The following is a 15,069-nucleotide window of genomic DNA, read 5'->3' as shown; positions in this document are numbered from 1 at the left end:
TAAGGTATGAATCACCAAAGCTGTTATGTCAATAAAATAATGGCCTTGCATTTTAAAAATAAATATTTTATATTTTATCATAGATGTTTCTGTTTTTTTAGTTTTCAAATTTCTGATGCTGGCATCTGGTTGTCTTTAAAATAGTTATGAAATATAGAATCCCAGACTCTATTTTATTAAAAAATCAGCCCAGATACAGTATCAGATATTAACATGCATAACTTGCTTTGTTATGTATCTTCTTTTTAAAAATTACCTTGGTTATATATATTTGACTTCAGGCTACAAAATAAAATAATAGGATATTGACAAGCTAATTTTCACAAAAAAATCTGTTGTTTGTTTACAAAATCCCAAGATAATAAAAAAATCCTTCATTGATTTCCTTCATGTAGAATGATTGTTAATTTGTCTACACAGTAGAAATGGAAGGGGCAAAGCTCCTATGTACAGTTACAGAGAAAATGATTTTCCCCACCCTCCACTTGTGTAGTAAGATAGGAAAGTAGTTGACAATGTTTTTGAGAATCAACCAAGATATCTAATAATACAGAAATAGGATCACATATTATACATCCTGCTCACCAAGTTTGACAAGGAGATTTGTCTCAGGATGTAACTGTGATATATTAAGAAGTGAGTATATAATTCATTGCAATCCTATTCAGTCACTTTTTCTTTTTTAAAAACATAGAATAAGATAATAAGAAAAAAAAACAAATCTTTGATTCATTTGAGAAAGCATTGCAAAAAGGAGTTCTTTCTGGGCCAATGAAATCCAACTGGACCAATGAAAGTTGGATAGTGAGTTTTATAGTTCACAAATCAAAAGTAAAATTTTCTGCCATGTCTATAAGAGTTAGCCAGGTCTCCTTACATAACAAAAGTAGGGTCATACCCAGTGTGCGTGTGAACTTTTAGAGTTGTATTCATAGGTTAATTCATGCAGGGGTGTGCTGGAGCTGACACACAACAGCTCATGAGTTGATTGTAGTTTTTCTTTCCCCAGTTCCACATCGAGTGGTGTCAAGTTGGCACTTTGAAACAAGCTGTAGTGGAGAATTTACTGTCATACATAAATCAGGGCTTTCCCCCCATTTGCAGCTAGTTGTCAAACAATTAACATAACGCTCATTTCATTTGAGGTCTCTCTTTATGGCGTTCAAGAAATGCACTTAATACCGAAGTCTTCTGACTGTAAGATCATGGGTCCAAGTCCTTGAGCTAGAAGTGGCACAAAATAGACAAAGATTCCTCTATTTTCATATAACTAAATCATATAGCTTTTCTGACTTGAGGGCAACATTGTCAATCTCATGCATGCTTTTCCCGTTCAGCTGTTCACTGGGGCAGTCATGACTAAAGCCAGGAACGTCACTGATTGTTGACACCGTGTAAGATGCGCTGCGGAGCGCGTCCGAGTGGGAAAAGCTGTTTCCAAACTGGATTTTGTATTGGTTCCAGTTTCTCCTCAGAATTGCTTGAACCTATCAGTTAACAAAAGAGAAACAGAAAGAACAAGGGCCGTTCATTAATGGAAATGAATATATTATATCTGAAGCATCATAAAATACATGTTGTAGAAAATCTTGATCTCAAAGTTGGGTGTGATTGAATAATGCTGTTTCCTTTTCATGTTTAATTAATAATAAATTGAGTTACAATAGGATTTAATTGATGATTATGCCATGATTATTCTGTGCTTAATATTTCACTCATAGTTTATTTTTTGTCTTCTTTTTGAAGCTTCATTAATACTTATATATGTATCACCAAACATAACCCAGACTCCTGTTTACAAGGTTATGTGTACACAGTTTTGAGTAAACATTTTTTTTTTCTTTTTTGGTACAAAGAGTTGAACTCAGGACCTTGCATTTGCCGGGCAGCCACTTTGTCACTGAGTGGTATCCCTGGCCCAGCATATTTATGAATACAGTGAGATGCTAGGTAATGGTAAAATGAAAGACTACGGGAAAGGTACAAAGTAAAGACAAGTTAAAGACAAGACTGTACGTCATTGTCACCATTACCATTACTGACAGTAGCAGCCTGCCTTTGATTACCTTTCATAAGAGAATGAAAGAACACAGTATTTCTGAGAGTTTACTTCTAGAAGAATGGCAGGTGTTCAATAAATAGCTACAAATAAGAGGTACATTGTGAAAAGATGTTTAGGAATGTAATTTCAGGTCTGTATGCTGGGATCCTCCTCTTTTTGAATGGATTTGAGGTTTAATGACTCTTTTCTCCTTGGACCTAGAGATCAGGATTAGGTAGGTCACGTTCAGTGAACTTTGGTTTTAACTGAACTTAAAGCACATTAAGCACAAAGTACATTATTCATTTGAAGTCACTAAGTACAAAGGAGAATATTCAAATACATCTGGGTCTTGATCGCGTGGGAGTGGCATGGAACAGCCTGTTGCTAGGTTGCAAACTTGTGAGTCCAATCCCTGTGGTATGACCCACATCGGCCCCAAGTCTGCATTATTTCAATCATTTTCTCCAGGGTTTCCTATGATGTTTAACTTTTAGATTGTTGTCGCAAAGGGAATATAAGCCTCTTAAAGATAATTTCCAATAAGCAATGCACCATAAATATATTTATTCACTCATTTTAAAAATTTCTTTCTCTTTTATGGAAGTTCTCAACTTTGTGTCCATTATATTCATGTACACAAATTGCAGTTAGATCTTTCAAAGTGATTACTTATTCCTTTTCATTTTCTTCTCCAAATTACATACATTGTATAATAAATAAAGATTCTCGGGGTGCTTGCAACACCTTGTGATAGACGCTCCTGTAGTTGATCACTTAAAATGAACCCAATTTTACTATCTTATTTCATGTTTTAGTGTGTAGGAATGGAGAAAGAGTCAAGTAGAGTCAGCGGTTTCTTCAGGTAGAATTCAAAGTCAGTTACTAAAATTTCTTTGTGCCTGCTCTCAATAATGAAAAAAGAAGACAAGTGAAATTCTATAACTTGATTTTAAATATTATGATTCTTGCAACTGAGAGCTTTAAGGTTGATTTATGTCATGCAGGTTTTTTTTTTTTTTTTTTTTATTTTAGGGAAGGGTCTACAGGATCTACAGGGTCTCACTATATAGATCGGACTTGTAGTGATTTTCCTGTTTTCAGCCTCCCAAATGCTGGGATTACAGGCGTGCACCAACATTCCCAGTCTCAATCGCTGGCTCAGCGTGCCCCAGGGACAGAGTTAGCATGGCAGGCCGGGGGATGGAACCCCTGGCCCCTGTGTCTGCTTGCAGGCACTTTAATCCACTGAGCTATTTGGCCGGCCTTGTCATACAGTTATAAAAAGCCAGGAAATGATTTATAATCATATCTGCATACATTGAAAATAAAAACTATTAAAAGAAAATATTTGTATTTATCTTCAAAAATGATACTTTTGGACTGGGGAGATGGTTCAGTAGAATAAGCACTTCCCTGGCCAAGTGCAAGGGCCTGAGTTCAATCCTCGGTTCCACAAAAAAAAAAAAAAAAAAAAGATACTTTTCTTCCTTTTGATTTAGCAATTTGAAATCCTCCAAATTAAATATACAAAATAAAGTTACTTAATAATACTGCCTGTATATGTGATATGTTTAAGAACATAAGGAAATGGTAATTGGGAAGGGTTAGATTATAAGTTTTAAATAAATATTCACAGATTTAAAACAAAAAAGTAGCCAATTATCTGCACATTGGTGATGGGAATTATTTTGTAACTTCATTTTTAATATGCTTAACATATTTCTGTTCACTTTATCAACAGTGCTTAACTGATTTATACAGAATCAATAAAGCTTCCAATTAAGTGGAAACGGAGTATAGCTTTATATAAAAGATTCTCCATAAATGTTAACAAGAAGCTGACCAGAAATATATTAGCTCTGAGCCTTGAACTTGTGGTCTTAAAAAGGAAGGCTTTGATTTAATTCTAAAGGCAGAATTCCTCTTGAAATATTTGAACACATGCTCCTGAAATATTTTTAATGAAGGTCATTGCCCTACTTCTTCTTTGCAGCTAAACCATCAGAAAAACTATCCAAGCCAGTGTCCTAACGCTTGGGGTTTTATTTTCTGAGATTTAAAATAAGCCTAATTAAAGACAGAGCAGCCTTGAAGAGTTCTGTTTGTTTATGTTATTCTTTATAAGGATGTTACATTTTTCATCTGTTTCCTTTAATACAAGATTACACTCACTCCAGAGAACACTGAAGAGGCCACTAGAATTTTAATGAAAACACTGAGGGTAGATGTCCCAGAGCTGTTAAAAATATGAACACATATTTTGTTGTTTTATTTTTAAACGTTAAACAAATAGTAAGTCAAACTATTTAGAATATAGCCCAAAGATTATATCAACATGCTGAGGAACCAAGATTGTATTTGTTAGGATAACTTAGTTACAAGCTTATTTGAGCTTTTTGTAATAGTTTTACCTTGTTCTCATTACTTAGCGTTGGCAAGGTTGTTCTCAACAAGTTTTTTGCTTACTTTATACAAATGAGCTACCTTCCTCTGCTGGCAAAGTTGCCACCCTGATAGCCAGGACCTCAAGATATGCGAGCAACACTTATTTTTGTTTGAGTGGACAGGGCTGGGGAGACAAAGGGGCCACAGCTCTTGTCAAGCCATAGTTGTTACCCTCATGAAAAATGTTAACTAAAAACCTAAATAACCAGTCCGAGTAAAATGATACAGATATTAGGTCAAAGGCAAGCCACCAATGTGGAAAGGAAGAGAGGACCCACACTCGGGCACATGACTGCAGGAGGAACGTGACATAGTTGGAACCGTGCAAAGTTAATTTGGCCTCCGTTTCTCCTTGCTCTGAGACTGGGAAAAACTCAAAGGCGAAGAGACAGAAAGGGAGGGATTGTAGTATTTCTTAAGATGAGAAATGACTCATGCTTGAAAAGGGATCATATCTCCAGAGATGAAGGAAAAGAGACAAATCTTAGAGATGTTTTTGAAGAACTGAAGGATTTAGCAACTGCCTGGCTCAAAGATTTTTATTATTGCTATTTCTAGTGCCAGCATTTTCTCAATTTTAGGACATGGCGCAAGATCAAGGCTCTGTGTCTTGTGTTCACAGATAAAATGTAACAGGAGTGTTGGGCGTTAGTGTGGATACTTCCTGAGCACTCTTTCTAAATAAAAGGGCCAATGTGAGATACTATTCCAATATATTCTTTCCATTTGACATGTTGTTTTTAAAATAAATGAGTTATTTGATAAATTTAATAGTGAATCCATGACATAGTGAGGATCTCGCGAGGGAGAATTTGACGCAAAATTTACACTTACTAGCTTGGGGGAAGCTTGTGAGATTTGTTTGAGGAACTCGTTTTTATGAGTATTTGCCTTTAAGAAAGACAAATACTCCTAAATTAAAAACATTTCCCAAAATATAACATCCAGGAAGAAAGTAGTAACATTGAGGTTTCAGTATATTGGTACGCTTATTGCATACTGAAAAATACTTCGCTAGTGATATTTAGAATATCTAAAACTTACATTTATGAAAATAAAATGTGTTTCTGGAGACACAGAGAACATTTTGTATGTCAGACTCACTCTTTGGCAGTATCACGTCTGTATTGGTCGTACTATACACAGGCATTGGATGGCATTGTCTAATACTGTGTACAGCAGCACATTGATAGAACCACATGACAAGGGCTTTTGAATATTATTACGAAGATAAATGTTTTATCTATTCTTCCTAATTGTACTCTCTGTATACATTTCCCACTGATTTCAGGAAAAGAGGCTCTCTTGTCTTTGGTGTAGAAGAACTATGGGAGGGCCGCACAAAGGTGTGACATGTCATGTCCTATGATGGTCCTACACATAATTATAAATAAATATCTACATTTTGAAGTCTGAATAATTTTTTTTAATTTTTAATTATAACTAAGGAATAAATTTCAGTATGCAGCAAGACAAAGAGGTAAAATCTTATATAAGCAAAGATAGAAGATATTTGATAACCGTTCATGATGTGTACACCATTTCAATATTGATGCACTTTACATGAACAATTTTCATTAAAATTACGCATGGCTCCATGTGTTTCCCACATCAAGCTTTTTGATCATCTTTTCACTTCTCAGTCACCCATCTCTCATCCCATGTAGTTGCTGTTTGGATTTTTAAGCTTTGTTAGGCTTTGCCAGAATTCCTCAGGCTAAAATTTGTCAAGTAGATTACAAATATGTAAACCACTGACTTCCAACAATATTTGTATGCACAAAAATACAGTACTAGTTTTAAAAATTTCTGAAAGCTACCAATAGGAAAGTCTTGGGAAATAATCAAGAGATATCCAAAACACATGGTCAGGTTGTGAAGAACAGCATTTTTTTCTAATTTTCCTAACTCTCTTCTCCCTGATTAAGTGAGCATTTAATTTGTCTTAACATTTCGTATCCTATCTTCTCAAACCCATATTGTGGAGCCACAACAAGAGAGCCAAGGGAGGTGTGAACTCCACTTTACATTAGAGTGTATGCTTGTGAAGTTAAGAATTTTTAGCATGGTACCAGGAGCAAAGTCCAGATATCCTAGGATCCAATGGAAGGCAAAAAACTAGATGAATAAGAGCCACTGATAAAATATTTTAAAGGAGGACAAACTTCAATATGACCTGAGATTTTGAGGATGACATTTATGCTTATGGAAAATATTCTAGGTCCTTGCTTTTGATGGAGATATTTCAAATGGTTACTTGTGGGAAATTTTATTTCTACCTCATTTTAAAGCAAATAGAATAATAAAAGGAATAAAATCAACCAACATACCTCTCCATTAAAAAAGCAGAAAATTGTGGAGACCAAAAGACCCTGTAAAACAAAATGGAATTATCTGAAATCAGTAGAAGAAATACGTGTATGTGTAACCAAGTTGTTGCATAAGTAGTTAAGAACAAAACCAAAAGTATAAGCAAATTTAATCTGAATTTCTCAGAGCACCTTCTTGGAGCCGGGAACTGCCTACCTGGAAGTGCATGAGAATGTGCATGATGTAGTCGTAGACCTCCTCAGCTATTCTTCCCTCAGGCCGCCAGGGCAGCAGCACAAATTCGATGCCAAGCAGTGGGACCAGGATCAGAGTAGCCCTCACAGCTTTCATGTAGAGATGGGATTCGGCCTGGTGCGTGACTTTTAACTTAGTGATGAGAACACGCACAATGTTCAACAAGAAGAAAAGATTCACCTAGAGAGAAAATAAAATGACAAATGAAAATCATTTAGTATTGGAAAGCAGGGTTGGAGCTCTAATGAAATAAGTCTTAGACTATATATAATGTACAAGGAGATGTGTCGTGGAAGGGCTTATTTCTCTGAGATATTAATTTGATTTCTGAAATTGTGATGTGTTCACTTTATATGTATTCTAAGGATTTTAACTTCTAGAAAAATAAAGTTGATAGTGATATTGTGAAGAACATCTAGCTGTGAAATACTTGAAAGCCTTTTTTTTTTTTAAATGTATTTAGTACAAGGTCTACAGAGTCTCATTATGTAGATTGGACTTGTAGTGATCCTTCTGTTTTCAGCCTCCCAAGCGCTTGGCTACAGGCTCACACCACCATGCCCAGTCTCAATCGCTGTTTCAGCATGCTGCGGGGGCAGGGCCGGCACAGTATGCCAGGGATTGAACCCCCACCACTGCGCCCTGCCTGCGCAGGCGCTTTAGTCTGCTGAGCTATCTGGCCCACCCCAGGAGAGTTTTTATCAGCTCATTTTCTCATGCAGTATTTTCAACTCTAAGAATTACTTGAATAATCATTGAGCTTGTGTCAGCGTTGATCCAGTATACTCTGTAAATATACTGGGCCACAGTAACTGTTTTCAACCTTTTGGTTCATCTTTGCTGTGCTTCTTCACTGCATAATCCTATTTATGACAATATTCTGTACACCAGTCCTACTAGAGCCCTCCAAAATAACACAGTAATTTTATCCTTATGAAGAAACTTAGTCATAGATTTCAATCAATAGACATTGAAAGTTGATTACACTAAAAAAAGTAATTTGACCTCACATATTGCAGTTCTATTAATTACTTGCCTTAATTACACATTTACTATTTACTCTGCCTGAACAGCTTTGACCAGGAAATGACAGACTCTGAAAGGGAGACAAGTTGCCATCCTAGAGTCCTGCTGCTATTTTGGAGGGCTCTAGTAGGACTGTTGTACAGCATATTGTCATAAATATGTTTATGCGGTGAAGAAGCACAGCAAAGATGAACCAAAAACATCCCCCCACCTTGTCTCTAGATACTACTTTCTCTGCTTATAATCACAGAAGTCCTTATGCTTTAAGTTCTTACCCATTTCTCTGTGCCTTTTCCTTCATTGCTGATGCCCACCCTTGGGTTATCAATAGTAACTGCAGAGAGCCCCCCAAGGCTGATTGCTGCCCTCTTCACTTTTTCTCCCCTGATTGCAAGCATCTGTCCCTAACTATCTTAAAATTTTAAACCTCAAATCATTATTTAATTTCTATCCATGTACATTATAATGTTTGATGATGAGTGTATTTGGCATAGTAAGCAAAGCCCAACTGCATCTTGAAGAAATGAACAAGTAGAAAACATGCACTTTCTAATTTAAGGCACGTGTTCAGAAATAAGTGGGCATAAAATGTTCCACAATTATTTTTAGAGACTTCAATGTTACATGTACTGGAAGAGTAAACTAGAATCCTAATGACAACATGTCTATGAAAAGGAACAAATTTGTAGACAAAAATGCGATAAAGACTAAAGAAGAATAAGATATTTGAAGTGATGTAAGAAGGAAGCACAACGAAGCTACTTGTCAGCTCTAATCCTATTTACCCCCTCCTGCAGTCCCTTCCTCAGCATTCATTGCTGTTTACAAATTTTGATTAAATAGAAACTACTACCATAGAAGATAATAATGTGGTGTTACATAGGCTGAGGCAGGAGGGTTGGAAATTTGAGCCCAACTTTGGCAGCTTAACAAACTAGTGAGGCTGTGTCCCAGATAAAAAGTAAAAAAGGAGGTGCTAGAGTTTGTCGCTCCATGAAAAGGCCCTGCTTCAACCCCTATCACCACAAAATAATGATACTATAAAGCAGCTTAAAATTCAAATATATAAAATACTAAATTATGAAACAGTGTCAACACTGAAACTTAGATCCTTGTGAAAGGAAAATGTCTTAAATTCAGAGTAATTCTCCAGCATGGCAAGTCTGACTAAAAACAAGAAACTAAAAGTAGAATTGACAATGGAGCTCATCCTTGTTAGTTATTCCCTAAATACTTGTGGTAGAGTGAATTGGATGACATTCACCACTCTCCTGCCCACATAATTGTGATCCTTACTTGCTAGTTTATTTTCTGTAAATGCTTTCACAGGGCTGGCCAAATAGCTCAGTGGACTAAAACACCTGCAAGCAGGTGCAGGGCTCAGGGGTTCAATCCCCTGGCCTTCCGTGCTGGCCCTGCCCCTGGGGCACGCTGAGGTTGCAATTGAGACTGGGCATGGTGACACACGCCTGTAATCCCAGCTCTTTCTTGGGAGGCTGTAAACAGGTGGATCACTACAAGTCCAATCTAGTACTGAGACCCTGAACACCCTGTAGACCCTTCCCTAAAAAATTAAAAAAAAAAACCCTTTATATATGTTAAACAAAAAATAGAACTCTAAATTTCAGATGAACTGTATTTGGATTTTTAAGCTCCTTAGAACAAACTTAGTTAAGAAGAGATCGGTTTTCACTGTGACAGTCACACATTTCAAGAGCAGGTAGGCGCCAGGCCACGTCACATTGCCACACTACGCTAGGGCCACAGAAGGAGGCAGAGTGAATCAGTACAGTGGCTGGAGGAAGACTCTTAGAAGATATGTTCACACAAAGATGGCCTGGGGTCCCTTAGCTGTTCCCTGAAGTGACCTAAGTTCCTCTCACTGAGCTCAGATTGGATGTATCCTCTCTCTAGTTCCCCTCCGTAGGATCTGAACATGCTATGCTTTGCGGGACCAGGCTGCACAGGGCAAATTTGATGATGGAAGTGTGGGCAGTATTAAGTATTTAAATATGTTTAAATATGTTTAAATATATTTAAATATTTTCTGATTAAAATATTTTATGTATAGAAATTGTTTGGAGATCTATGATCATAGGAATAATTGCCAGATTCCTCGCAGGACCTTGGGGTTGGTACAGCTGACGAGGGGCCCTGGGGCTTACACAAGGCTGAACAACGAAAACTGCTTGATGGAGTAAAAAGCTCCTAATCTTGCTTTAGAATAGTAAGATGCAAAAACTTCTACACAAATAAAGTGAATTTTAGCTGCTTCTCATAGCATGAGGGACTGAGGCAGGAGGATGACCCAGACAAGAGCGCTGCCAGAGCTGCGTCCTGGCCCCTTCGCTTCCTTCTCATTGGTCAGCTCCACGGGCTGTGCTCCGCCACGATATTTTGCCCTGGAAACAGCGTCCTGTCTTCTCTTTCAAAGTTGGTGCTGTAACATTTTACCTAGGCTTGGTGCTCTGTTTTCCTGTACCTAGTTTATTTTACTTAACATAATGTCCTCTGTACTGGCCATTCAATCATTTTTATAGCTTAGTAGTATTCCATATCTATCTGTATCTGTATCTGTATCTGTATCTGTATCTGTATCTATATCTATATCTATAACTATCTTTGGTTGGTTCCATATCTTGGCAATTGTATCAAAGTGCAAAGCCCAGAGGTATAGGGTAAGTCTTTGCTAGATGTGAAGTGTTTTTTCCAGATCCTAAGGTTATTATTCTATTTTCAATTTTGTGACAATCTTCTGTATTATTTTCCATAATGGCAATATTAATATACATTTCCACCAACAGTATATGAGTTTCCTTGTATCTGATTCCTTGATAGCTTTTTCCCCCTATAATATTTACTTTAATCAGGATGCAATGATGTTTCATTATGGTTTTGAGTTGTATTTCTGTGATGCTTAGCGATATTGAGTATTTTCTCAGCAATACACTCACTGGCTATTTGTATAGCATCTTTTCAGAAAAATTCCTTCAGACTATTGTCTCATTTTTAAATTAGATTTGTTTTTGTTTGTGGAGTTGCTTGATGCCTTACATAATCTGAATATTCACCTTTGTCATTTAAATATTTCACATACATTTTCTTCCACTTTGATGTTGTCTCTTAACCCTATTGTTTTCTTTGCCGTGAAGAATCTTCTTAGTTTTGTGCAATTCATTTGTCTTGTTTTACTTTCATTGCCTTTTCTTTGTACATCTCAGTCATTGCCTGCATCAGCATCTTCAAGTGCTTTGCCCATGTTTTCTTATAATCATCTCATAGCCTTGGCATTCACCTTCATGTCTTTGATCTATTCTGAATTGGCCTTTGTGCGTGGAGGGAAGTTTAGTTTAGCTTCATTCTTCTGTAGGTGTTTGTCCAGTTTACTTAACCCCATTGTTTAAAGCAACAACCCTTTCTCTGATGTATGTTCTTCAAAATTTTGTTAAACTCGGCTGGCATCTCTTCTGTTTCTTTGGTCTGTGTGTCTATTTTTACACACATGACACTTGGGTTTTATTACTACAGCTTATGTTTTGAATTCCCGTGTCATATTGTCTCCAATAGTGTTCTTTGTGTTCAGGGTTGCTTTGCTAAGTCTAGATCTTTTGCATATCTTTATTAATTCTCTGATTTTTTTTGTACTCTAAAGACTGTCTTTAGTATTTTCACAATTATTGATTGAAAGCTGTAGGTCACATTCAGCAGCATGGGCATTTTAAAAATGTTATTCACTCTAAATCCATGAGCATGGATGTTTTGTGTGTCTCTGCCATGATTATTTAAAAAATGTTTTATATTTTTGATAGTGGAAATCTTTAAGTTTCTCATTAAATTTGTTCCGTGTGTGTGTGTGTGTGTGTGTGTGTGTGTGTGTGTTAATTGGGATTGCTTTTCTATCAGTTTATTTTTTATATTTATTTATTTATTTATTGGCAGAACCGGGGATTGAACTCAAGCCCGAGCTTATTCTACTGAGCCATCTCCCAGACCCCTATTTTTATTTATTTATTTTTGTATTTAGTACAGGGTCTACAGGGTCTCACTACACAGGTTTGACTCGTAGTGATCCTCCAGTTTTCAGCCTCCCAAGCACTGGAATTATGGGCGCGTGCCACCACGCCTAGTCCCAGTCACCAGGTCACTGCACCCTGGCATGGCACGCTGAGCCTTGGTCCCTGCGTCTGCCTAAAGGGGCTTTACCCTGCTGAGCTATCTGGCCGGCCCCCTCTATCAATTTATTGCTGATGTAAAAATTACTGTCATTACACTGTCTGTTTTCACATAGGGGGAAACTAGAGCATGGAGTGACTACTTTAACAGTTTACCTAACTGAGGTCAGGCATCAAGCAAAAGGTGGTAGAAAAACGAGCCAGGCAGTTACCAGAAGTTTCCTTCTGAATTATAATAGACTTTTAAGTAGGGCTTGATACCAAAATATATGAGCATAGCCCGTGCTGTATTATAGCACATTCATACCCTTAATTGAAGGTAGCAAGTCTACAAAAATAGTATGAAAATCTATACATAAAAATGAGTCTGAAATTAGATTCAGGTAGTTTTGAACATGAATTGAAAGATGCGCCACCTATTTATTTATTTATTTACTTGGTACCGGGGATCAAACTCAGGACCTTGGGCTTGCCAGGCAGGTGCTTAAGCCACTGTGCTATCTCCTGAGCCACCTGATTCTCTTAACTATATTTTAATATCAGCTATAATTAAGGCTTCTCTCTTAGAAAATCTAATTGACTTACAATCTCTAACGCGCTATGAGAGAACCATGCTAATTTATCTTGGTTCGTTCACTCATCAAAATTACATGATACAAGCACTAAAAGTGACTTTTGCTTTCCGAAGTGAGCCTAAAGACGTCCGATGGAAGCATTCACATTGGGACGTTTATTAGAACCACCTAATTTAAGCAATGATCATTTTTTCAAGCAACGATCTTCGATCGAAGGTTTTTGTTCACGAGAACGCTTGGCTTACGCGGAGGTGCAGGCTCTTCTCGCTTGCCCTCCGCATTCACAGTCCTCTGCTCCGCCCGAGCCTCGCTGCTAGGGCTTTCTTGCCTTCTGACCTTGGCTATATTTGGCCGGTGGAAGGACCCGAGAGATCAGGGTGTAAGAAGAGAGCAGCCTGAGGATTTGTTTCTGCTGCATCCTCCCTTCCGGCTGCGGTTTGGCAATGGCTCTTGTTGGGTGATTTCCCGGAACTTGTCCAAGTCCAGGAGGACCGCCTGGCGCTCTCTGCCAGGGCAGGGGTGACAGCAGCTGCTCACCGTGGCTCCCGTTGTCTGAGCACCCCGCGCAATCCAGTTCCTCTGCCCCTGAGCTCACACCTTCAACAGAGCACCTCCCTCAACCCTGCTCAGTCCAGCACGACGAGCTCACTGGGCCTAACCACCGGCAGCGGTAAAGTATCACAGCTGGATGATTCTGGAAATGCGCACATTGGTGAAGAAAAAAGACTTTTCTTTACATACCAGTAAGGCAGCACAAATGGGGCCATGGATAATGTAGAGGAGGTGGGTGTCAAAACTAATCCAGCAACTAGGAGAAAAATAAAGGCATGATGTTAAATATTTTCATTTTACTGAGTTCTGATAGAAATCATAAAGGGAGAGATCTTACTTGTCATTATAATATAAGCTTCTGGCAATAGCGTGTATACAGGCAGGAATCAGTGGAAATCCTATAAATAGCAAAGAAAAAGAAGTAGGTAACTTTCACTATTGATTGCACTTCTGAAATACAAGATGAAATATGAAACTCAGAGATACTTTAGGAACAAAAGTTACTGGCCATTATTTATTTATATAGTAAGTGTTACCTGTGTAGTTCAGCAATAAATATGATAAACTCCGAGGAACCAATATTCCTGTATTTCTCTATATATGTACATTTTATTCTAATGTAAGTCATTTTGAATCAGTGTACAGCAGAGCTTAGTGAATAAGTTCACTGACTAAATCTCAAAGACTATAAGAAATTCAGTTGTCATGTATTTTCTGTGAAATAGAATTGAGTAAGTTTGCAGATGACCAAATGCGAGAGAATTGAGACATGAGAATTTCTACAGTAAAGCCAGATTCATACCCATTTTCTGAAGCACAAAGAGAAAGAAATTATTAATTTATTTTAGGACAGTGTCTCATTCTATAGTTCAGGCTATCTTTGGGCTCACTAAATAGCCCAAGCTGGCCTTGAACTCACAGCACTGCTCCTGCCTCAGCCTCCTGAGTGCTGGGGTTATAGGGTTCACCATCACACCAGTCAGAAATTATTTTTTGTACCAGAAATGTTATATGTTTTCAGCCTTCAAATCTGATCTCTCAAAAATGAGATGAGAAGGAGCTGAGGAGATGGCTCAGTACAATAAGTGCTTCCCTGGCAAGTGCAAGGGCCTGAGTTAATCCCCTGCTAAACCAAAAAAAAAAAAAAAAAAAAAAAAAAAAAAAAAAAGAAATGGGGTTATGCTATTGTATATTGAATAACATTGTATATATGTATACATGCAATTTTATGTTTATATCTGGATTTAGACAGATGGTAAATGGACGAGAGATGTATAAATAGATAAATAATATTTTAGTTTTGTTTCTGGGAACTAGTTCCTTTTAATAATTTGTAGACATTTATATTTTGTTTTTCTTCAATTGCTTCTTCAATGTGGCCCAGTGTATCACTGTTTCATAAATAATACTGTCATGATATCATGTGGGCAAAATAGAGCCTTTGCGGGCCTTTATTTAATATCAGACACTTCTAGTCTAACTTCAAAATGACAATTTAATACAAACTCTCCTGTTTTTAGGATGGAACCTCAAAGCTAGTTAAGCCTGGTATCCGTATTGTGTACTGCACGAAAGGAAATTCAGAACAGTGCAAAGAGTAGCTCCCTATGGCGTGTTCTTAAGTCTAGTTTTTGACCACTCCACCCTCAACCACCATAAACTAGTCACTGGGACGATGGACATAAAAAGG

The 15,069-nt window shown here is 37.4% G+C and overlaps 1 protein-coding gene across 2 annotated transcripts in view; it reads right to left on the bottom strand.

Moving 5' to 3' along the window:
- Window positions 1-684: 684 nt before the first annotated feature.
- Calcrl (calcitonin receptor like receptor) overlaps window positions 685-15,069 on the bottom strand; it is a 111,953-nt gene continuing 97,568 nt past the window's right edge. For both annotated transcript variants that reach the window (XM_023712297.1, XM_004628631.2), the window contains 5 exons: window positions 13,717-13,777; window positions 13,569-13,635; window positions 7,016-7,234; window positions 6,820-6,861; window positions 685-1,487 (listed from right to left, as the gene is read on the bottom strand). In XM_023712297.1, the coding sequence (XP_023568065.1) occupies window positions 1,263-1,487; window positions 6,820-6,861; window positions 7,016-7,234; window positions 13,569-13,635; window positions 13,717-13,777 (614 nt within the window). In that variant the 3' untranslated portion in view covers window positions 685-1,262. The remainder of the gene's footprint in view (window positions 1,488-6,819; window positions 6,862-7,015; window positions 7,235-13,568; window positions 13,636-13,716; window positions 13,778-15,069) is intronic.

Source organism: Octodon degus, unplaced genomic scaffold (genome assembly GCF_000260255.1).
Source record: "Octodon degus isolate 3935 unplaced genomic scaffold, OctDeg1.0 scaffold00025, whole genome shotgun sequence".
Taxonomy (NCBI): domain Eukaryota; kingdom Metazoa; phylum Chordata; class Mammalia; order Rodentia; family Octodontidae; genus Octodon; species Octodon degus.
This window is presented reverse-complemented; position numbering and strand designations above follow the sequence as displayed.